The 22014-nt window shown below is 56.8% G+C and overlaps 8 protein-coding genes and 1 non-coding gene across 9 annotated transcripts; 5 read left to right on the top strand and 4 right to left on the bottom strand.

Moving 5' to 3' along the window:
- Positions 1–956: 956 nt before the first annotated feature.
- Positions 957–2951, top strand: SEC2 (uncharacterized protein; the record flags this gene model as incomplete). Its single annotated transcript, XM_083195093.1, has 1 exon — positions 957–2951. One exon carries the CDS (start codon positions 957–959, stop codon positions 2949–2951), a length of 1995 nt encoding a protein of 664 aa, XP_083050006.1.
- Positions 2952–3721: 770 nt separating this feature from the next.
- Positions 3722–6922, bottom strand: PMT1 (dolichyl-phosphate-mannose-protein mannosyltransferase PMT1; the record flags this gene model as incomplete). The annotated part of the gene is made up of 5 exons (XM_083195092.1): positions 3722–4333; positions 4391–5857; positions 5912–6195; positions 6248–6537; positions 6597–6922. The coding sequence occupies 5 exons, from the start codon at positions 6920–6922 to the stop codon at positions 3722–3724; spliced, it is 2979 nt and encodes a 992-aa protein (XP_083050005.1).
- A 993-nt stretch (positions 6923–7915) lies between these two features.
- PRP21 (Pre-mRNA splicing factor PRP21 like protein-domain-containing protein) lies at positions 7916–9590 on the top strand (the record flags this gene model as incomplete). The annotated part of the gene is made up of 2 exons (XM_083195091.1): positions 7916–9200; positions 9268–9590. 2 exons carry the CDS (start codon positions 7916–7918, stop codon positions 9588–9590), a joined length of 1608 nt encoding a protein of 535 aa, XP_083050004.1.
- Positions 9591–10524: 934 nt separating this feature from the next.
- SNX3 (Phox homologous domain-containing protein) lies at positions 10525–11228 on the top strand (the record flags this gene model as incomplete). The annotated part of the gene is made up of 3 exons (XM_083195090.1): positions 10525–10674; positions 10781–11102; positions 11200–11228. 3 exons carry the CDS (start codon positions 10525–10527, stop codon positions 11226–11228), a joined length of 501 nt encoding a protein of 166 aa, XP_083050003.1.
- A 723-nt stretch (positions 11229–11951) lies between these two features.
- Positions 11952–13263, bottom strand: RIM2 (mitochondrial carrier domain-containing protein; the record flags this gene model as incomplete). The annotated part of the gene is made up of 3 exons (XM_083195089.1): positions 11952–12167; positions 12244–12991; positions 13061–13263. The coding sequence occupies 3 exons, from the start codon at positions 13261–13263 to the stop codon at positions 11952–11954; spliced, it is 1167 nt and encodes a 388-aa protein (XP_083050002.1).
- Positions 13264–13793: 530 nt separating this feature from the next.
- ACO1O0_005677 lies at positions 13794–13876 on the top strand. Its single transcript has one exon. It is a non-coding gene; the product is annotated as a tRNA-Lys (tRNA).
- Positions 13877–14419: 543 nt separating this feature from the next.
- On the bottom strand, positions 14420–16290 carry ACO1O0_005676 (uncharacterized protein; the record flags this gene model as incomplete). The annotated part of the gene is made up of 2 exons (XM_083195088.1): positions 14420–15714; positions 16206–16290. The coding sequence occupies 2 exons, from the start codon at positions 16288–16290 to the stop codon at positions 14420–14422; spliced, it is 1380 nt and encodes a 459-aa protein (XP_083050001.1).
- Positions 16291–18463: 2173 nt separating this feature from the next.
- lsm7 (Sm-like protein LSM7) lies at positions 18464–19012 on the top strand (the record flags this gene model as incomplete). Its single annotated transcript, XM_083195087.1, has 3 exons — positions 18464–18680; positions 18743–18814; positions 18882–19012. The coding sequence occupies 3 exons, from the start codon at positions 18464–18466 to the stop codon at positions 19010–19012; spliced, it is 420 nt and encodes a 139-aa protein (XP_083050000.1).
- Positions 19013–19844: 832 nt separating this feature from the next.
- On the bottom strand, positions 19845–21600 carry PAN3_2 (PAN-complex poly(A)-binding subunit PAN3; the record flags this gene model as incomplete). Its single annotated transcript, XM_083195086.1, has 2 exons — positions 19845–21368; positions 21568–21600. The coding sequence occupies 2 exons, from the start codon at positions 21598–21600 to the stop codon at positions 19845–19847; spliced, it is 1557 nt and encodes a 518-aa protein (XP_083049999.1).
- Positions 21601–22014: the final 414 nt, after the last annotated feature.

The raw sequence follows: 22014 nt of genomic DNA, 5'->3' as shown, positions 1-22014 counted from the left end.
CCCTCCGGTCTCGACCTCACTCTGCTCCTCGCTCTCGCCGCATCCCTCGCCCATCGCCGGTCCGAGCGGTTTTACGAACTCTTTTCCTCCTCGGTTTTTGCCTCTGAATATATCTATTCCTCCGTCTGGCAACCCACCCCCCCCGCGAGGCCCTTTGTCTGTGGTGCGGCGAGACACACGTACGATTATTCGTCCCTGCCATGCCTGCTGCTTGCTTGGTTTGACGCCGCACCTCGAACCCATCTTAGCACTGCCACCTCCCTCCATCGCGCTTGCTCCCGACGACCGCGTGCACGACTCGACCCTGCCTTCCTCGGGTGCCTCGACGTTTATTATCGACCACTCTAATTGTTCGCCCTGATTGGGTAACTCTCCAACGGTCTTTGAGTTTGCTCTCAGGGTAGAGCCGGCCCTTCTCTTGCCGGTTCATCATTTCGCGCGATATCGGTACCGTCAATCCTCTAACTCGTCGGCGTCAAACTCTGTTCTACGACGAGCGCGGCCGCCGTGTCGTCGGTGCTTCAAGGCAGGCGCTGAACAGCCTCGCCGTCACACAACTCTGACTTTACAATGGATGCGTACGTCTTCCTTTTCCGCTTCTCCCGCTGTTATCTCTGTCCCCATCTGTGTCTCGCCTTGGGGTTGGTGTCTTTGATTTGGCGTCTGGTCGGTCCTGGTTTGTCTCACCCCCGAGCAGCCACATCTTTCAGCGGCCCCTCTGCCTCTCATTGCCCCATGACGACGCCACAACATGTCTCACCCAGCTGTCTGTTCTGGTTTCCTCAAAAACCTGTCCCAGCCGTCCCTCGTGATGGGTTTATCCTGACCTGTCCCCATGAGCTTGGTGACCCGGTCGTGCTGCCATGGCCGTCGCTAACATGGTCTCCAGCTTCATACATGTAGCGGGCTGGGCGCACCCTCCCCCGAGTCGTCCCGTCAACGAACACTTCAGATCCATGTCCTCTATCGCCGTCACGACAACCACCACAAGCGCCTCCTCACCGCCCTCGTCATCGGACGTGTTCGATATCACACACACAAAGGTCCCTACAAAGGCGCCTTCGACATCAGCCCTCCCGACGATACGCCCATCTTCCTCGATCGGAAACTTCCTCGCCGATGAGATGAGCACCTTGCCGGATCCTCGTAACCGCGCGGTCTCGCCGGTGCCAAATGGTACTACTCCAGCTACCCCGAGCGACCAGCCTGACCTCAACGAGGAGGTCACCGCGCTTAGTACCAAGCTCATCAACGCGATCAACCATCAAACTCATCTCGATGACACCCTCTCCGCCACCCGCCATGAGCTGGAATCCGCAAACGACCGTATCGCGGAACTGGAGAACCAGATCGCGTCTCAGCGCGAGATTCTGACTGGCGACGTTTGGGTCCGCAGGTCTGCCGTCGACACGGAGAAGAAGACCTGGCAGGCATCGCTCGCCGAAGAGAAGGCAAAGCGTCTCGATACCGAGAGGGCCAAGAAGAAGATTGAGCAAGAGTTGGAGAATCTGACGGCTGCGCTGTTTGAGGAGGCCAACAAGATGGTCATTCGCGCCAAGGAAGAGGCACAGGCTGAGCACGATGCGCTACAACGCAAGAACGATCAGGTGAAGGCTCAGCTGGCCGACTCGGAGGGGCTCCTCAGGTCCCAGCAGGAGCAACTTTCGGAGCTCAAGCACGTCCTGGAGACCATGTCTTCCGACCGCGACGACCAGACGAACACAAACCTGACGGCACCATCATCACCCGGCCTCACCAAGTTTGATACCCGTGATGATGATGGATTTGGCTCCGACGTGACGGTCGCATCGCCCAACTCCCATGGTGCGAATCCTGCCAACCCGACAAGCTTCAGCCACCTCATCCAACCGGTTCTACGCCATGATCTTGCCATGTATGACGACTTTGTCAGCCTTGCTAAGCTTGCGCGCCAACGCACAGGGAGCAGAGATTCCTCAAGCTCACTGGGTAGAATTGGACTTCCGAGCTTGGGTTTGGGAGGTAATCCATCAAGTACCCATCCCTCGAACGGCTCCGTGAGCTCGCTAAATACCACGGGCTACGCGGCAACTAGCAGTGCCCCCCAGTCACCGAACACTCCCGCATCAGGCTTCAGCGCCAGCTCGCCAACACCTGCCGCGCTTACCAGTCTTCGAGACACGAAATTCTTCAAGCGTGTGCTGGCTGAGGACATTGAGCCTACCCTTCGCCTAGATGCTGCCCCTGGGCTGTCATGGCTGGCTCGGCGTTCGGTTCTCAGTGCCATTACAGATGGGTCGCTTGTTGTCGATCCGGTCACAACCCATGCCGGGAACTCATTCATCATGAGTATCGCCAAGCCCCAATTCAACCCATGCTCACTTTGTGGAGAGTCGAGGAAGGATGAAATCTATTTGCGCAACCACCGATTCCGAACGAGTGAGCAAGATTCAGCACAGCGATACCCTCTGTGCGGATACTGCTTGGGACGCGTACGGTCGACATGCGATATCCTGAGCTTCCTGCGCATGATCAAGGATGGCCACTGGCGGGCTGATGACGATGACCAGGAGAAGGCTGCCTGGGAAGAGAGCGTTCGTCTGCGGGAGCAAATGTTTTGGGCTCGCATTGGCGGCGGAGTGGTTCCTTGTGGCCACATCGGCTTGGCAGGCGAGATTGAGAATCGCCGTCGACCAAGCCAGGAGCAGACCAAGTCGGATTCAGCTCCTGTGGAGAAGCCTACAGCATCCGAAGACACGCCTGTCTCCCCTGAACAGGAACAGCCAGTGCCTGGAGCTGAGACGATAGAAGCTACCGAAATCACTGTCGCCGATGATCTGTCAACGCCGCTAAAGCAATCTGAGGATCCCAAGGAGGGTATCCGCGACTCAACGCAGACTCTTACCGTCCAGAGCGATGCAGGGTCGGAGTACTCGAAACGACTATCCATTACAATTCCCTCCAAGGAGTAACAAGACATAAATTCACGTCTTATTTAATGTATATTATGTATAATAATATGAGGCGCAAGTATTGCGCGGGAGAGCATCGGGCGGATGGGTGGGTGGTTCGCATACGGGGTAGCATGAACGGGTACCTTTGCTTTTTTTTTCACTAATGGGCTTACGGCGTTTTCGGGAATGGTCGATACGAGGGTTGCGGGCCCGCCCTTGTCTGGGGAAGACATCAAGGTTACTCGGGGTTGTTATTACTTGATCATGTAATGAGGGAGTATGGAATATGGGTTACACGAGTTTTATACGCGGGAGTGGGCGGGATACATGAGCCGCTCGTAATAGAGATGATACCAATACAATATATGCACACTGACTTAGTTCCGCCGACTTACCCATGCAGTTGAAGCCAGCAAAACTACTCAGAACCCAATATATGTATGAATGTCACCGCACAAGGTTAGCCAAGACGATGGAATATCATAATCAAATCCTCCTTTAATAATACCTAGCATCTCTTACAGGACATGGACAGATTAGGACCATATATATATACTGGCCCCTTTGTTCCCCTTATCGCTCCTTTTTTTCTTTTGTCCTAGACCGCATGCCAAAATTACCATGCTCATCCCATCCCGCTAAACTTCATCCCTTCGTTGCAAAAAAAATTGTAGATATTTTGTTTTTCATTTTGTAAAAAAGATGGTGATACAAAGCTTTGCGTTAAGAGAGTTGTGAGGTTGACATGATGTGTGCGTGGATCGAGAGTGCTAAAAACAGACGGGGCATTACAACTCCTCGTGGACGGTGGCCTCCCTGCCCTCGCTCGCAGGCTTGGGCTGATTGGACTCCGCCTCCTTCTCGCCGTCAAGGCTGGCGGCGGCGTCCTGGGGCACAACCTTCTCAGCGGCATCAGGGAGAGCTTCACCGCCCTTGACGGTCTCCTTATCGACGCCCTCGACGTCTGGGTGTGGAGGCGCCACAGGGGCAACGGGCTCCTTGGGGGCGGGGATCTCGTTGCCGTCCTCGTCAACAACGCGCGTCTTGGTCTCGTACTTAGTCTGGAACTCGACCTTGCCCTCAAGAGCCTGGACCTGCTCCTCATTGAGGAGGTTGCCGTCCTGGTCGCGGTACTCAATCTTCTCCTCTCTGCCGATGATACGGGGCTCCTCCGCTTGGGGAGCTTCCGAGACAGCAGCGGCGTGATCCTCCTGAGCCGCCGGCTCCTGAACTGCTGGCTCCTGAACCACAGGCTCCTGAACTGCTGGCTCCTGAACCACAGGCTCCTGAACCGCCGGCTCCTGAACAGCCTCGTGGCCGGCAGCCTGAGAGTCGACAACCTCAGGTGAGGGTGTGGGGGCGGTCCCGGCCTTGACGGTAAGTAGTGTGTACTTGTCATACTGCATGGTAGCGGGTTAGTCTGAATTGTGATCAAGCTCGAGCTTAGGGACACGTACCGAGTCGTGGAAAGTCTTGCAGTCAAAGTCCCACGTGGGGAAGAGCTTGACGCGGTTGCATTCAGCCTTGGTCCACGGGCTGCCGTAGGCGAGGGGAGAGAAGAGCATGAATGCAGCCGCAGAGAGAGTAAGGAAGGCGATGGTGGCGATCTTGTTGATAATCGGACCCTCACGGGCGCGGACGCCAGGGAGTCTGGCGGTAGCGTAGTCAAAGATCTGGCAGAAGGCCATGATGGCAAAGTAGAGGGCCGGGAAGTAGTGGTGGAGGAAGAGCTGACGCTTCATGAGGTAGAAGGGGAAGTAGTGCAGCGCCCAGCCGAGAACCGACATGCCAACCTCGTAGTCGAACCGCTTGAAAGTAACGTTGGAGTAGTCGCCGCAGCTGCGCTGCCAGCGGACAATGGCGATAGCCTTGAAGACGACCCAGGTAAGGATAGCGGCCGAGGACGCCCACCAGATAATCGGGTTGCCGATCAGGTAGATCTGCGTGTGGGCCCTGCCCCAAAAGTTGATTCCGCGGCGGAGGATGGGCCAGGACTCAGGACGCGAGTCCCAGGTGTGAGTGTCGGTGAGGCCAGCGTTTGTCCTCCACATAACGCCCTGGAGCTCCCAGAACTTGCCAAAGAAGCCTAGCTTGCGGTAGTTGGCCTTTTCCGCGTCGGGACCTAGCACTGGGCTCTCGTTGTACTCGACGTACCATAGGCTGTTAGGCATGGAACCACCCCGGGCGCAAGTCACTTCCTGCTGCTCAGAAGCCCAGTCGGGGAGCTTGACCTTATGAGAGAAGAGAACACAGCCAGTCATAACATGTACCAGTCTGAACTTAGTCTCGATGACGCGGAGACGCTGCTTGGCGACGGCGCCGATCGACTGCTTTCCAACGATCTCAACACGGAACAAGTCATTAGCGTCCCCTTCGAAACCCTCGAAACCATAAGCAGAGACTTCGTTCTGCCACTCGACCTCGGTGACCGGGGGTCGAACATCATGAGAGTGAAGGCGGCGGTGGGTGTTTTGGTGGTACAGTCGGAGAACAGTGCCGTCCTTGATGTAGTGGGGCTCTGGCAACATGTCCCAGGCCTTGGTGCCATTGATGGGCTGGCCGTCGGCGCCGAGAGGCTGGGTCTGGTTCTCAAGCAGCCAAACGTTGTTCTCGTCCTTGTGGGGGTAGAGGGTGATCTGTTGCTGCTTGCTGCCGGTTGGGTACATGAGGGGGTGAGAATGAAGGTAACCGCCCTGGGTGTTGACGTGACGGATGGAGACGCGGCTGCCCATGACGACATCGGCAGGAACATCCTGCATCTTCTTGCTGCTGAGCGTGGCCTGGAACTCGGAGCTCATGAAACCATCGCCCTCGCCGGGGTTGGAAAGGCAGGCAAAGTGGATAGCGAACATGGCCAGATAGAAAGTGAAAGGGATCACAATGAGGGCAAAGACACGAGCCATGAAGTGCTTGAGCCAGCAGCGCTAGAAATATGGTCAATGATTCATCCTTGCATGTTCATGGTTAGAATTACTCACAATAGAGACGTTCTTGCTGTCGCCAAGTAGGATCCAGAGTTGGATGATGGTCAAAACGCCAACCCAGGCAATGGTGAACAATCCAACCCACTTGATGCTAACAGTGATGCCCAGGCCAAGACCGGTGTTGATCAGCCAGAACCACCAGCTGATACCGAAAGCCTTCTCGGGCCCCTGCTCATGCTGGTTCGTGAAGGCATTGAAGGCGAGGGCGGTAAAGGCAGTCGCGGCGACGAGAGGGGAGTCGAGGAGGATCAGGCGGGCTTGGGTAAGCAGACCGTTCTCTGGGATGCGTTAGCAAGGAGTTTTCTTTGGTGGGATTGCGGACTAGCGGACCAAAGATAATGAGGCCGGCGCCCATCAGAGCCGTCATGGACCGGCATCCCACCGTCTTGAGGGTGAGATACATGCAAGGAGCCAGGGCGACACCGCAGATGGCGGGGAACAAGCGCATGGCGACGTACGGAACATTGGGCTCAACATAGTCCTTTCCAATTTCCTTGAAGTCAAAGTTACCGTCAAAGCCAGCCAGCCAGCCGGTCAGGGCGATGAGCATCTTGGCGAGGGGCGGGTGGACATCCATGAAGAACCTGCCCTTGATGTATTTCGAAGCGAAGCCACCGAAGCTGCAGCAAGAAGTGTCAGAAAAGATATGCATGAGTATATATTGTATGGCGGCACTGACTGGACCTCATCGAAGACGACACTCGACGGCTGGTAGATCTTGTAGACGCGGACGATGAGGGCGAGAATGGTAAGACCAACGACGGCCCAGTAATCGGGGATGGGCAGCAGGAAGACATCATGGTCATCGACGCCCTCTGACTTGTACGAGGTGTCCTTGGCAGCCACAGCCTTGCTCTTCTTGGATCGCGATTTGGAGCGTGACTTGGATCTCGACTTGGAGCGAGCCTTGCCAGAGCCGGGCACAGGCAGGGTCGGAGAGTCGGCGAACTGTTTCTCGGTGGGCGGTAGGGGGCTTCGGCCCCGGGTCGAGTTGGACTTGCCCATGACGGAGCACGTCTGGGACCGACTCGAGGAGGCGAGGGCGGTCGGGGAAGATATTACGAATACTAGATTGTCGTGTTGAGGACGAGGCCGATCGAGGAGGAAATGGGAGGAGCTGGGGAGCTTCCGGAAATCAAGGAAATGAGGCGGTAAAAGAGCGTGCCGAAGAAAGAATTAATTGAGCAAGATGGGATCAGTCAGGGGACCCTCATCTACTAAAATGCCGAAGCAGAGACAAAGAAGGAAACGAGACAAAAGCGTGGCTCTCCTCCCGGGACGAGGTTGAAGTGTGGGAGTGGGAAGTGCTGAAAGCTGCTCGCTGTCCTGAATCACCGTCAATAAGGGGCGAGTGGTCCAATCCAATGGCCTTAACGGAGTGCGGGCAGTTTTTTGGCGGGCCCCTGCGCGACGCGCCATCACTGGGCGTGGACTGAGGTGTACGAGTAGTCTACACCGCTGGACGACAGCGATCTAGGCCCTGCGCCACTGCTAATGTACGGGTACTGAGGCTTCTACTGTACCACCCGCTGTGAGATGCCATCTTGATCTAGATAGGTATGCATATATGTTGGTTACTAGTACTTATCTTGTTATATTTAAAATCATGCCATTGACCCCCCAAGCAATCCGGGAGCCATCTTAAACTGTTACATCGCAGAGTTCCATCATGCCAGATATTCCAACGCTGTCAGCCGCACTTCAGCCCATCCAGGGGTCCGGATGGGATGGGGGAAGGAACATGGACCTCCTGGCTGGCATGTGCATTCAAGCACGCCCAGGGAGCCCAAGCGGCCCCGCACGAGCCACAGCACGAGCCACACTCACCCCAGTTCCGCCTACAGGCAAGGCTGAGGCGCAGGATTTGAGCCATTCCTCACTCAGCTGCAGGTGTGGCGGCCAAGCTTGAAATTTCCAGACGCGACCGCACGCCCATCGGCTTCAACTCTCCGCAACCTCGCCAATCGCCATCACCACTCAGCCCGGTCCATCGCAACCATGGCAACCCCCGAGACCAACGGCGATGCGGCGGCTACTCTCGACGCCATCAAGCCACCCGCTGGCGTCGTCCTGCCCCCGCGCGAGATCCGCAATGTCCTCGAGAAGACGGCCGGTTACGTCGCGCGCAACGGCGCCATCTTCGAGGACCGCATCCGCGATAAGGAGAGCCAGAACCCAAAGTTTAGCTTCCTCAACCCATCTGACGCATACCACCCCTTCTACCAATGGCGCCTCAGCGAGATTAGAGCAGGCCGAGGAACGGCCATCGCCGCCGGTCGCGCTGGCGAGGTCGCGGCGCCGGCTGAGGCTGAGAAGCCCAAGGGCCCTCCCAAGCCGCCAGACTTCGAGTTCTCCGCTCGCATGCCGCGCATCAACCAAAAAGATTTGGATGTCATCCGCCTGACAGCCCTCTTCGTGGCCAAGAACGGTCGTCAGTTCATGACCCAGCTGGCTCAGCGCGAGACGGGCAACCCGCAGTTCCAATTCCTCATCCCGAATCACACCTTCCACAATTTCTTCCAGCACATTATTGATCAGTACACGACTCTGCTACGGGCGGGTGGGCTGGGAGGAGAAGGCGGGAAGCTGCAGGAGGAGCGAGTTGCCGAGCTGGAGAAGAACATCCAGGACAAGTTCCGGATCCTAAATCGCGCCAAGGCGCGAGCAGAGTACGCCAAGCACCAGGAGCTTGAGAAGAAGATGAAAGAGGAGGAGGAGGAGGAGCGCAAGGCCGAATTTGCACGGATAGACTGGGGCGACTTTGTTGTTGTCGAGACCATCAACTTCACCGACGCCGACGAGCAGGCCAAGCTGCCGCCGCCGACCAACCTGTCCGAGCTACAATACGCGTCCCTAGAGGATAGGAATAAGGCGTCGATCTCATCAAATCTACGCATTGAGGAAGCGATGCCCGGCGAGGAGGATTCCATGGCCAATGGATGGCCAGCTGCACAGCAGCAACCATACGGATACGCACCACAACAGCCCGCACAAGCGGCATACCAGCCACAGATGCCTCACCCACAAGGCTACAACGGAGCACAGCTGCCACAACGGTCTGCCCAGCAGGAGGAGGAGGAGCGGAGGATACAAGAGCGCGCTGATGCCCAGGCTCGCATGCACCAGACCCAGGCCGAATCCAGGACTGGCCCTGGTGCGATGAAGATTAGGGAGAATTACGTCCCACGTGCGGCCCAGAAGGCGGCGAACCGCGGACAAATGGCGCTGTGCCCCAACTGCAAGCAGCAGATTCCCATGAACGAGCTCGAGGAGCACATGCGAAGTAAGTTACTACAACCTCCTAAGAAGGAGAAGAGAGGCCCTGAGGGAGTGATGCTAACTATTTGTAGTCGAGCTTCTGGATCCCAGCTGGAAAGAGCAGAAGGCCAAGGCCGACTCGCGCTACGCGACGTCCAACATCTCGCACGCCGACGTGGCCAACAACCTGAAGCGCCTGGCGAGCCAGCGCAGCGACGTCTTCGACCCCGTAACGGGACAAGCGATTTCCGAGGACGAGCTTGCACGGCGCAAGAGGGCCGCCATCAACAGCTTCGACGGCAACCCAGAGGGCAAGAGCCAATCGCAATCGGGGCAGATGCAGTCCTTCAACGTGGAGGAGCAGATCCGGGCGATCCACGAGAAGTTTGGTGACAAGCCGGGGCACAAGAAGTGAAGAGCCCCAATGTACTGGGCTGTTTGCATAGGAATACAGGGCGGGTCCCGAGCCGAAGACGAGGCCAGCTGAGGTCACATGGAATTAATTCATCAATGGGCAGGCGAAAGGAGTTTGGGATGGCTTCAGGTAAGGTGAGGCTGCCGTCTTGCATTGTCTTCGGGGGCTTATCAACTCCAGCTTGTCAGCGGCCCCTGCCGTAACAGTGCGTGCCCCGTCACAGCACTTTGAGGGGCAAAGGAACGGGGCTACCAATGCAGTGCCTAAAGGTCCGTTGGGACTACTCCCGAGGAATCTGGTGACTACACGAGGAGAGTGGTTTTGGCATATCATGGCGCACGTCTACATGTAGTCCGGGTTTGGGCGGTGTTGCCTGTACAATATGCATGGGGTAAATTTCCCAATGTCTCCAAAGAAAGAGTTGAAGACGATTCTTATCATCGTTCGCATGTCCGCGTTACATTGCGTTTAATTGCCATTTGGTGATGAAAGCATGGACTCCCAACAAGGCTGAGCTTAGGAAGGAGGTTCTGTGAGATGCATTAAAACAAACAATGATCAGTCAATTCCCCCGCATTTGAAAACTGGGCAAATATGGCGCTGATGGCCAAGCATTTGTTCGTACGTAAGTACTCGTAACGTGCCCGCGGTGCGTCGTCAACGGTCGCGCTTTATCAGCCCCACCACCGTCCACCATCTCGACCTCGCCCGCCCAGCGTCCTTCCACCACCACCGTCCCAGACCCACGATCTCGCCTCCTCGCCCGCCAACGCAGCTGCTGCTTATACCAGCCAGAAGAGAAGACACTCCGCACTCTGCGCACACTCCCACCCCTGCCGCCTCGCCCGGGGCCGACGCCGAACCACGACGATAGTAGAAGCCAGAGCGCAAAGCGCAAGGCGCAACGCCAGACAGACGAGCATCCGACGCAGCCATGTCCTCCTCCAACGACCAGCCCGCGGGCCAGGCGCCCTCCTCCCCCACCGACAAGTTCCACCGCCCCATCCTGCAGTCCATGCCCGACACGCGCCAGCAGAGCTTCGACGAGATCTACGGCCCGCCCGAGAACTTTCTCGAGATCGAGGTACCACCCACCCTCTGCCAACCCCTTCGGCAACATAAACACACCATGAACAGAAAGATCACGGAGAAGCGATGGAGAGAGAGGGTCAGATGCTGAGCAGCCGCAGGTCCGCAACCCCCGCACGCACGGCATCGGCCGCAGCATGTACACCGACTACGAGATAGTCTGCCGGACCAACATCCCCGCCTTCAAGCTGCGGCAGAGCAGCGTGCGCCGGCGCTACTCGGACTTTGAGTACTTCCGCGACATCCTCGAGCGCGAGAGCGCGCGCGTCACCATCCCGCCCCTGCCCGGCAAGGTCTTCACCAACCGCTTCAGCGACGACGTCATCGAGGGCCGCAGGGCCGGCCTGGAGAAGTTCCTCAAGATCGTCGTGGGCCACCCGCTGCTGCAGACGGGGAGCAAGGTGCTCGCGGCGTTTGTCCAGGGTGAGCTTTTTTTTTTTTTTCCTCCCACGGGGGCAGACAAGATACATACGGGAACCCTCTCTTTTATTCCAGGGTTGGCTAACAACTAGGGGGACAGATCCGAACTGGGACCGCAGCGCGTGGTGACGGCACGGCCTCGACGACTGGCCGTTTGTCGTTGTGGCCATCTCGGGCAGGGGGAGTACCCTCCAGTCTGCGAGGGTGCGCAAGCGACGGGTATCGAGCCACGTTGGCGAGGTATCTGTGAGACGGTACACTTTGTAGGCATTGGCAGCCCCCCTGCATACCATTGCATTGCTATCGTTCAAGACGTGTAACCTTCTCTGAATTACTAGCGGAGGGTCCAATTTTCGGTTTGCCTTTCTCCTCCAGTCGGGTTCATTTTATTTATTTAAGTTCCTGTTAATATCACACGTGGCATATGAGGCGCTTCAAGCTGAGTTTGGGGCGTTTCTTCGTTGTGCGAGTTCCCTTCCTAGCTCACAGTCAAACTACCTAAGCTTATATCATGTTTTTTCACACACAAAAACAGGGAACCTTGAGGCTTATTGGTTCTCATATCTATAATGCATGTTGCCCATGAGAAAGGTAGGTGGCTATCTATGCCGTTGTTGTACACACAGACGCCGTCCTCCCGACGGCATCCATCCCCCTTCTATATATACTGGGCTTTCTCCCCCCGTACTATTATGTCAATGGGGTATCCCCAAGCCAAGCTTCGCGAATCCCAAAACGCCGTGTCGAAACAGTTCCCAAAGATACGCGGCGTCTAAGTCCCCCACTTCTTCCACCCGACCTTATCGTACAGAATCCCTATCCTTGAGCACCCAGCAGTGGTCCGCGCCAACATCATGCGGGCGTATGGAACAGTCGCAGGATACCCTCGTACATGCCAAACATGATAGCCGCACTCGGGACCGTCCGCATCAGGTGCGGCGTCAACCCGCCGTACAGACCCATCATGCCCTCCTCTTTCCAGACGAGCTTGAAGCACTGTATCAGGCCCGTGTACTTGGGCCGCGTGCTGCCGTCGGTCGGCGCCTGTCGTAGACGTGTGCGGGCAACCTAGTAGTCATGTCAGTCAGGCAAAGTCCCCTTCTCCGAGCACCCTTAGTTTGCTGGAGCGAGTTTCTAGACTCACCTCGTGCGGGTACGCAATCACAGCGGCAATCAGCTTCGCACCGCCCGCGGCGCCCGCGTTGCCCATCCAGTCGACCGTCTGGTCCCACCAGGTCTTCTCCCTCCCGCTCGCCACGATGTGCGCCTCCCGCTTCGCCAGCCCGACCTTGATCTGCTCGTACAGCATCCACTGCATGGTGCTCTCCACGACGCCCAGGTAGCTCGCGCTCATGCCCTTGTACAGGCCGCGCACGCCCTCGTCCCTCAGGATCTGTCGGATGCAGTCCACGCTGTTGCGGTACCGCCGGGCCGCGACGCCCCCGCCGGTGCGCGCCGCCACGTTCTTGTCCAGCTGCAACCGCGTCTTGACCATCCAGATGGGGTTGGTGGCCGTCGAGGTGGCAACGCCCGCAGCGACACCTGCCGCCAGGTGCACCCACGCGGCCTCCTCACCGCGGTTCCAGTACTCGGCCATGAGGCGCTTGCCGTTGCCGTAGACGTAGAAGTTGATACTGCGGGCGGGCACGACGCCGATGAGGTTGGGCCCCAGACCTTTGAACAGGGCGCGGCCGCCCTCGGTGCGGTACACAGTGGCCAGGATCTGCAGTGTGTCGGTGAGGTGGTAGAGAGCGGCGCGGGCCGGGTTGAGGGCCTGCCGTGGCACGTTACTCCGGGCGGCGCGAATCTGGGCCTGGTAGAAGTCGGACTGGAGGCGCGTCTTGAGGACGTCGAGGGGTGCGGTGATGGTTGCGGCTGTCATGCCACCGACACTGTAGTAAGCTATTGTCAGTATGCTCTCCTAAGATTCCCAGACATCTAGACAGGGGCAGGAGACTCACCCTCCGGCCATGAAGTGAACCCAGGACTTGGCAAAGGGCAGGGCCTTGACATTGCCCCTGGGGCCTTTGTCCTCCTCTGGTATAACATCGCCCGTCTCTCGCGACTGAATAAGAGCTGAGTGCTCGGCAGGGATGGGGGCCCGGGCAAGGACGCTGTCACCGTCGCGACGAGGGACGTCCAGCGCCGTCTGTCGCTGGGCCATGTTGGGGAAAGGTGTCGAGCGCCCGTTTTCACCTAGACTCCATTTAAGTCGTCTTCAATCAAGAGAGCTTGCTGCAGAAATCGAAGAATTAATTTCTAAAATAGTCGAATCGTCCACCGTCGAAGTCGATATGTCGGATTCTGGCAGTGTCGTGGCAGAGGCGCGTCATGCAAAAGTTGGAAGGCCGTCGGGGGGAGGGAAAAAAAAGGGTCGAAACTTTTTTCCGGTGCTGCACGACGCGCCTGCGCCGCCTGTGCTGAGGCGACCCCCTGGCAGGCTAGTGACTTCCCAGGTTCCTCCCCTCTTCCTTCCTCCCCGCCGGGCCCCCGAGGCAGCGGACGAAGGAGTGGGGCGGGGCGCTCTTTCCCTGCCGCTCCCGCCCCGGGCTCCGCCCCGACTTGGCTGAGGCTGCGCTCCTAAAGCAGGAAAAAAAATTTGCTCGCCCACACGCCAGCCCACACACCAGCCCACACATTGTCACCCAGGTTCATAAAACGATCCAACAGATCATCCCGACATCAAAGAAACCCGCCCGGTTAGCTCAATCGGTAGAGCGTGAGACTCTTATGAGCACACGATCTCAAGGTTGCGGGTTCGACCCCCGCATCGGGCTTTTCCTATACATATAACCACATGGGTTCTATCTTTTTTTGTTCCTTTTTGCTACTGGGTAGACCACCACTGGCTTACCTTTGGACTCCTGACTTTCCAACTTTTTTTTTTTTTGTTCTGGCTGCCAGCACTCCGTCGAAGAAAACTTTGAAGCCTTCTCCAGACATAATCTGTGGGTTTCGGCCATTGCCAGACTTGGTGTAGGCCGAAAATACCTCGGGAGATGCGTGCTAGGGTTCATGCTTCCTGTTGGCATGCTGCTTGCTCCACCACCCCTTGCCACACGATCGTCATCCAGCTTCGGATACCGATGCCCTCTCACAGACTTTTGAACATAGGAAACACGGGCAAATTCACCTGTAGACGGGCCTCAAAATCAATGGTACCTTGGTACACTCTCTCTTATGATATTCCCCCTATCTGACGGTTATGATGTATCCAATTCCCACCAAGTATTCTAACCCTCTTCAGAAGACTACTCGAAAGAGTAAAGCCCACCCCTGGTATCAAACCGCTCAAACATACGTCAATCATATACATCTTTTCATCGTGACGGCGGATTGGAAGGGCCGTAGCTGTGCCCTTCTCCGAACTGGCTCGCAGAGGACTGGCTCTGCGGCGTGCCTGCTCTGGCTGCTCCTCCCCCGTAGGCTCCCCCCGGCCCCTGGCCTTGGGGGAGACTCATCCGCATCCTCATGGGTGGCAGCTCGATCCTCTCGCCGGGAAGAGGCAGAATGCCGTGTGACCCAGCCATACTCAGCCCGCTGGTGTCACCACCGCTTTGGCTTGCCGGTCGTGATCCCTCGGGCGAGGTGACAGGTCCTCTAGACGCCTCTAGTGACCTCGGCTCCGGTGTCTGCATCTCCGTGTCCACCTCGCTGCCAGCGCCCACGTCTATGCCCATCTCCTGTTTCAGTTTGGCAGCCTCCTCGTCCGTGATGGCCTTCCAGCTGCATTTCGCGTGTTTCTTCGTACACCCCTGGCAAGCAGTGAGATGCTTGACGCACTGGAGCTTGAGTCGGCGGCATCGGTCGCAGGGTGGGTTGATCGAATCGCCTCGGAAGAGCTTGTCAATTTTCTGGGTGATTACCGGCCGGAACGAGTCAGCTCGCGCGTCGGATTCCGTGGTACCGGCTGACCGTCCGGATGTTGACAGGCGATGTTGTTGGGAGGCGATGGAAGGCGACGCCCGACCTTGGCTGGGGCCAGCGGCCGATATTGATCGCGACGCTGCCATCGGTGTGGACGCGGAGAGGAACTGCTGCATGAGGTCGGTGTGGAGGTCGTAGGAGCCTTGCGAGGGCGTACGGGGAGGCTGGTTGACCGACTGGAAACTCGACCCCGAAGGACTGGTTTCCTCCTGTGAGTTTCGACGTCGCAATATCTCTTGGCGGCGCTGCCCGAGCTTATGATGTAGTATCCGCGAGCGTGCAGCTACCGCGTCGGCCCCCCTCCACAGCATCGATACTCTCTGTTCAAGGATATCCAGCGTTGCCAGCTCCGCCGTCTCGTCCTCCTCGAGCGGGTGCTCCAGCGGGATGCGGTTCAGGGCACCCGACGAGATAAATCGCCAGTCATCCTCTGAGATTTCAACTTGCTGCCCCTTGCAGAGAAACTGGCAGCAGCGGGAACCGTCGGCTGAGGTCGTCAGGACAAAGTCGTCGGTGTTGGTCTTGGCAAAGGTGCAGACATCGAGCCAGGTTATGGGCTGTGCGGGGGACTGAGTCGGTCTAGTCTTGATGGGTCCTTCGAAGAACTTTTCGAAGCCCTTTAGGAGACGCGGGCCGTGCAGTTTGGCGCCCAAGCTGGCGGCAAAGCTCTCGCTCCTCTCGAAGACACCTATCAACAGTTAGAAGCACGACGTGGCACGCAGCAAACAGAGCAGTAGGCGTGCCTTCGTAGCTATTAAGAGTTCTTAGAAGTTCGGAAAATATATCGGGCTCGCTCGGAAGGAGGAAGAGGCGGTCGTTGTTGGCTCGCGACAGGTAGTTTATGAAGCCAGCATTCCCTTGGTGCCCAAGTCAGCACCCCAAAGTTGCAGGAGTTAGTCCGTAAAGAGTTTTGACACCACAGAGGATCCCAAGGGGAACACATAGTACGTTCCAACAAACAGCATTGAAACAGGAGGGGAGAAAGGGGAGGGAAGAGCCAGTTCCTCCGCGGGAGTCCAGGGTCTAGACGGGCCTGTCATGGTGCCAAGGCTCGTTTCTACAAGACCAGAGCGCGCCTAAGGACTCGAAGACTGGGGAAACGTGAGGCCCGCGGGTGTTCCTCGTACCTCGAGAATAATCACAAGTGAATAAGTAATCAGACCAAAATCAGATACATACCTTGCGGCGGGGGAACGGACTGGGCCCCGTTGTCGCCCGGGTCCCGTTTGCGTTTTTGAGGTTCAAGGTCTTGGACATGGGCCATGTTTTTGCCTGCCCGGTAAGGGGTAAGGGTTAAACGTGTAAAGATGTGTAAATGCAGAACGCCTGGGGCAGACGGCAGCAATCAGACCGAGGAAGTGGGCCGACGCCCGGGGGCGTGGGTGACGATCTCGATTGGGGAATCGCAGTCAGGATAATTCGAAGGGGGAGGTTCATCCGCAGAGAATTGGACACGAGGATTTCTATGTATACCGTTATGCCGTGGCGATTATCGTATCCGCAGCCTTGGTAGGTGGCATTAAAGTGTCCAACCATCGGAACACCATATGGCGGGCGGGCTTGCCTGGACTTGGATGGGCCTAGACCCGGGGATACTGTTCGATCCGCTGGCCTTGGCAGATCCGAGGCAACGGCTCACACGTCCACAAAAAGACAGGTAAATCTTTTCGGATCTTTTGTTGAGATGGTTTGGGGTACGCGACCGGTGTGTGTGCTAATGGCCTTGTCCATCCGGATGCCCACACAGCCCCCCGGAGTGACCGAAGAAAAGAGCAGGGGACGAAAAGAGGACGGAAAGAAACAGAGATAGAAAGTATAAAGAGAGGGTGATTATGTGTGAAAAGAGGGACCTACCGCCCTAAGTGAGTAAGAGAGAGCCCGAGTGCGAGTGGCCGAGGCGGGCGGAGAGGAAACAAGACGACAAGGCGCGGATGCGATCTCAGATGATCAGATGATCACGTCAAGTCGTGGGTGGGCAACGCCCGGCTCGGGATGAGTGAGTCCAGCGGTGCGTATTGAGTGGCCGAACCGCTACGCGCCGTCGGTGGACTGGTTAAAACCGGCGCCTAGGAGCAAATGCAGCGCGTGGTTGCGTGGAGGGTCGTGGGCTCAGGGTCTGAGGAGTTAACGGCCAGGCATGTATGATGTGGGCCCGCAGTGAAGATCCCTCAGACGGCTTGCTTGACCCAATTCGCCAAACCAACTAGTGGCGCGTGGATGCTGAGGCAGATGGCGATGGCGAGGCTGAAAGATTATGCGCTGACAGACCCATTGGCCACTGGTCAACGAGCGAGAAGACGTCACAAGTGCTGCCGGTGCCCCCAAACGGCGGGAAGGCGCAAGAACAGTATCCGTCGAGCAGTAAGTGATGGGGCGTTGGGAGTTGGCGCATGGATCAAGGAGACTGGATAAGGTGGAGGAGGTGGGCGCAACTTGACAAGTATGAGGAAAGGATATGCGTTTCGACTGAGGGGCTCTTTGGGGCTCTTTGGGGCTCCTTATGGCCGAATCTCCCCCAGTTGCCAGACTTGTTACCGGACCAGCAACGCCGTCTGGATTCTATGGAGATTCTCGTCATATGAGCCTGAAGATCAGGGCCAGTTGCCTCCGACGTTTGGTTGTCTCTGCGGCGTGAAACCTACATGTCTTACGCCAGCACCATCCCCGCCCCAATATATGCAGGGCCAGTGCAGCCAAGCACCTCAATCAACCTGGAAGTCAGAGGAACTGTTTAACTGGTTTCCTCCTAGGGAGGAACAGCCCACCTTGGATCTATGCACCGATTCACTATTATTGGAAATTTCCGAGGTTGCCAGCCTCACTTGCACCCCCGCGAGCAGCTTCCTTGGCAAACTCAGCACATCACAACAACATGGTTCCCGTCGCGCGAATAACCAAGGTCCAGGCTGAAAGAGTCTAACTAATCCAATTTAATATGATATATGACTGGCCAGGAACACAGAAAAGCCCACATGTCCACGAGATGTGGCGCACCAGAGTATGCACGCTTAGGCGTAGTGATGAGACTCTGACGTATCATTAAAACGGCCACCAGACATTTAGAAAGAAGTCTAGCAGGCAAAAGACGACTCACAACCGTCGAATCAACGCCATGCCTGGTCAACTTTGGGTTCACCTGCGGAAATTCCCGACCGCTACTTTCCAAATTAACGTAATAAGTGCTCTAAACCAGACGGTGGGAAGGTGGCCGCGGGTTGGCGGTATGCATTCCGGGGCCGGTGTAGGGTAGCTGAGGCGAAGCTTCACCTTGGGTCGCATGTCCGCACACGGCGCCACCCAACCACAGCAGCTGGCTGCCCCTCCAAACGCGCGGGGACACCCCAGCAAGTAGCTTCATCAGCCATTTTCCATTGCCCCAATCCGCACACCGACCACTCCCCAGACCGCGCACACCACACGCACACCACAGAGCCCAAATGTCCGAACGACCGACACATCGAGGAGGCGGCCGCGGAGGAGCCGGTCCCCGCGGCGGCGGCGGCCATCATGGAGGTAGGGGCGGTGGTGGCGGTCGCGGAGGAGGACCTGGCGGCGCTGGCGGCGATCGGGAGAAGCCTAAGAAGGAGAACATCCTCGACCTGTCCAAGTACATGGATAAGCAGATCACCGTCAAGTTTAACGGCGGGCGGGAAGGTAGGCTCGTCCCAGCGACCAGGGCCCGGAATTGGCGAAGGCTGACAAGAGGTTGAAAACAGTTAAGGGAACTTTGAAGGGCTACGACGCGCTGATGAACCTCGTCCTCGACGATGGGCAGGAGACAGTCCGAGGTAAGACTCCGAGCCCGGAATCGACTCACCTCGAGGGATGGTGACGCTAACTGGTGTGCGCGCGAAGATGACCAGGGCAACGAGTCCACGCGTCCTCTCGGCCTGGTCGTTGCCAGGGGCACGCTCCTCGTCCTCATCAGCCCTGTCGACGGCAGCGAGGAGATTGCGAACCCATTCGCCCAGCCGGACGAAGATTGAACGGCTCCCGAAGGTTGGAAAGCGGAGAAGACGCGCCGAGATTTGAATAAGGCGAGGGCAAGGTTGTTTAGAAATGGCCCCGTTGCCGTTTGTGTCCAACCAATGCATTTACGACCGCGATTACCGCTATCATTATTTTTATATGGATAGCGGAACCGCCAAAAGGCACAACCCGGGATGTTAGGTCATCTTCTTCCAAGAGGATGACGCAATGTCGGAGAGACATGCTTGGGTGTGCAGATACCACAGGGAATCCGGTCTCACAGAGGACCCGTGCCATCAAAGCAGATACCATGATTGAAATTCAAACTATTCAGTCTCGTCTCGCTCCTCAAAGTCTCACTTTCCACGTTCGCTGTATACCCAGCCCGCTAGCCCGTATGCCCTGTTGGTTCACACACTGTGAGTTTGTAGTCATACCACGACATATCCTATTCAATCATCGTCCTTCTCCTGCCCATCGTCGCAGTTCGGGTCTCTCTGCGCTTCATCTTTCGTAGAAGACTACTTGGATGGCTACAGCTAGGATCCATATCCCCGAGAGAACTGGGCCCAAGTGAGCATCTCCTCCAACTCGGCCTTCGTTCGTGGTTGGAGTGAGAGGCTTGTTTCATAACCGGTATCTCCATCGGTGCCCCAAACTATATGGGCGATGTTTTAGCCGGTGGGTAACTTCACCACCGTCACTCCAAGGATGGAGTAAAAGGTCCTCTGGCCTGCCTTGGTGTCATGCCATGTCCTGTTCACGACTTAACCGACCTGCTGATCTGAACGGTCCTCCCTGCAAAGTCCATGGCAGGGTGGCAAGGGGAGTGTCCTTGTGGCCGCCCTACTAAAGGCCTTTGGCCTGCTTGCTGCTCTTCTGGAGCTCCCCGAAGGCATTCCCGAGCTGTTTCTTCAGTTCCTTATAGCTGACAAGGAAGCTCGTCTGCTCGTCGCGGCTCGTTAGACACACCTTCTCCTCTGTCCCAGCATCCAGTTTGTTGAGGCAGCGGATCATGTGCCCAGGGTCCAGAACTGGATTGCCATCCCTATCCACCTGGTGGAATACATAATCGCGGAACAACTTGAGTAGATATCGCTCGCCGTTCTCGGACCATGCCTGGTCGCCGTTGAACTCGAAACGTTCGTTGACAGCGGCCAGCTTCATCATCAACCTGGCTATTCTGCCATTCTCGAGCTCGCGATACAAGTGCGACGCTACCTCGTCCTCCTTCTGCTGGCTTTCATCGAAGCTTGTGACAATATGTGTGGCAATCCCCCGGAGGAACTCGTCGATGCCCTTCTGCGCAGGCGGCTGTTGGGGTGTTAAGAGCCATGCAATCGTATCCCTGAGCTCAACCGAATAGGTCCTGCTCATCTGCTCCATCGACGCCGTCAGATCCCTGAGGTGTGTAGGGTTCGTGAGCGTTGAGAGGCCGAGGATGAGACGGCCAAAGTTGACTAGATCTTCCTGCTGGAGCTCCTGGACTGGGCGCCTCGCGTCGAACTGGACGACATCGAGGATTGAGCAGGCATCCAGTCGGATGCGGTGCTTTTCTGTGAGGATGATCTTTGTCGCGTCGATGCAGCGAGCTGCAAGGTTGATGGAGTGAATGGCTTTCAGGGCAGTCGCAATCTGTGAGATGTAGGACCAAAGGACGGGCTCTGTAATGGGCGACTTTGCCTGAAATCGGTTACCTTGGGCCGGAGCTTGTGTAAAGTGAACATCGGCCAAGGTTTTTGACAAAGGATGATAGTCTTGGACGAAGATGAGAGAACTGTCGCCAAAAGCTCTTGTCGTGAATGCGTCATGGATCCTGACTACATTGGCGCTGACGACCCGTCTCCATTCTTTGACGGACCTGATGGCGTTCTCATTTGTGAGTCGGAAACCCTCCAATCTCCGAAGGCAGAACGGCCGTCCATTCTTTGCAGATGTTGCCTTATAAACCCACGTGCTATACCCAAAGATGCTGGGGTTCTTCCTGTGAGTGGTGTCTAGAGGAACTAGGGAGTGGTAGTTATCCAGCTGCGGTAGTTGCGAGTTTGGCATCACTTGGAGGGCGGCCTCGGCCTTTCTGACGAGCTCTTCTCGAAGCTTCTCAGGCATGAAGAAGTCCGAGGTCGTCCTTTGGTATGGCAAGAGGAGGTCATCTCTGCGAGGTCCGACCGGAGCATATAAGTGGTGTTGGAGGGGTTGAAGAGGTGCGGCAAAGGCACCCTGGGACGGGAAGTAGGCAGAGCCTGATCCACCCATGCCGTTGTGCTCATCCGCGTATGGATTAAAAGGGGTTGCGGGAAGGCTCTGTCCCACAGAGGACATGGTGAACGGATCGTAAGACACGCTGCCATCTTGTGCAGTTCCGTTCGAAACCTTGGGCGATCAGCGATACTCTGCTACAACACGTTGGCAATGTAACTCACGGATGACGAATTTATGTCAAAGCTAGGGGTGAATTCACGGATGACTGCAGGATTGAACGCTGCCGCTTCTGTCTCCTGAGACCCGGTAGGGGTTGCGGCTGACGGCATGGCTTGTTAGCGCATGCTTACCATACTTGAGAACGACTCACCTCCGAGGCCGCGGGGAGTGAATGAAGGGGCATTGGCTGCCTGAGTCGAAAGGGTCGCTTTCTTTGATGTAGGTTGCTGTTGGTGTTGTGTCGCTGGGGTGAAGGATGGAGACTCGACGTTTAACGCCTTTTTTGATCTAAGAATGACCACCATGTCAGCCAAGATATGCAGGCAGCCGATGTTTTGCTCCAGGGCAAGGTGAATGTGGCTTTTTTTTTTTGAGGCTCTCAGGCTGGATTCGACGCAACAATAAGACTGAGCAGTGTCGTGCTAAAATCTGAATCACAACGGTGCGTTGCAACTCGATTGACTTGTTCTTCAGGGTCCCACGGCAACATACGGACAGCCAGGCTTAACAATGGATTTGCTAGTCCTATCCGTTGATCCTGGTTGCGCCTGGGCTTGTCCTATGCTCTCTCCAAAGCGCTACTAGGTAGCAACTCAAA

The sequence above is a fragment of the Amphichorda felina genome (assembly GCF_050947745.1).
Source record: "Amphichorda felina strain 45539 chromosome Unknown scaffold_5, whole genome shotgun sequence".
NCBI lineage: Eukaryota > Fungi > Ascomycota > Sordariomycetes > Hypocreales > Bionectriaceae > Amphichorda > Amphichorda felina.
The sequence above is the reverse complement of the archived record's forward strand: the minus strand, read 5'-3'. Positions and strand labels throughout refer to the sequence as shown.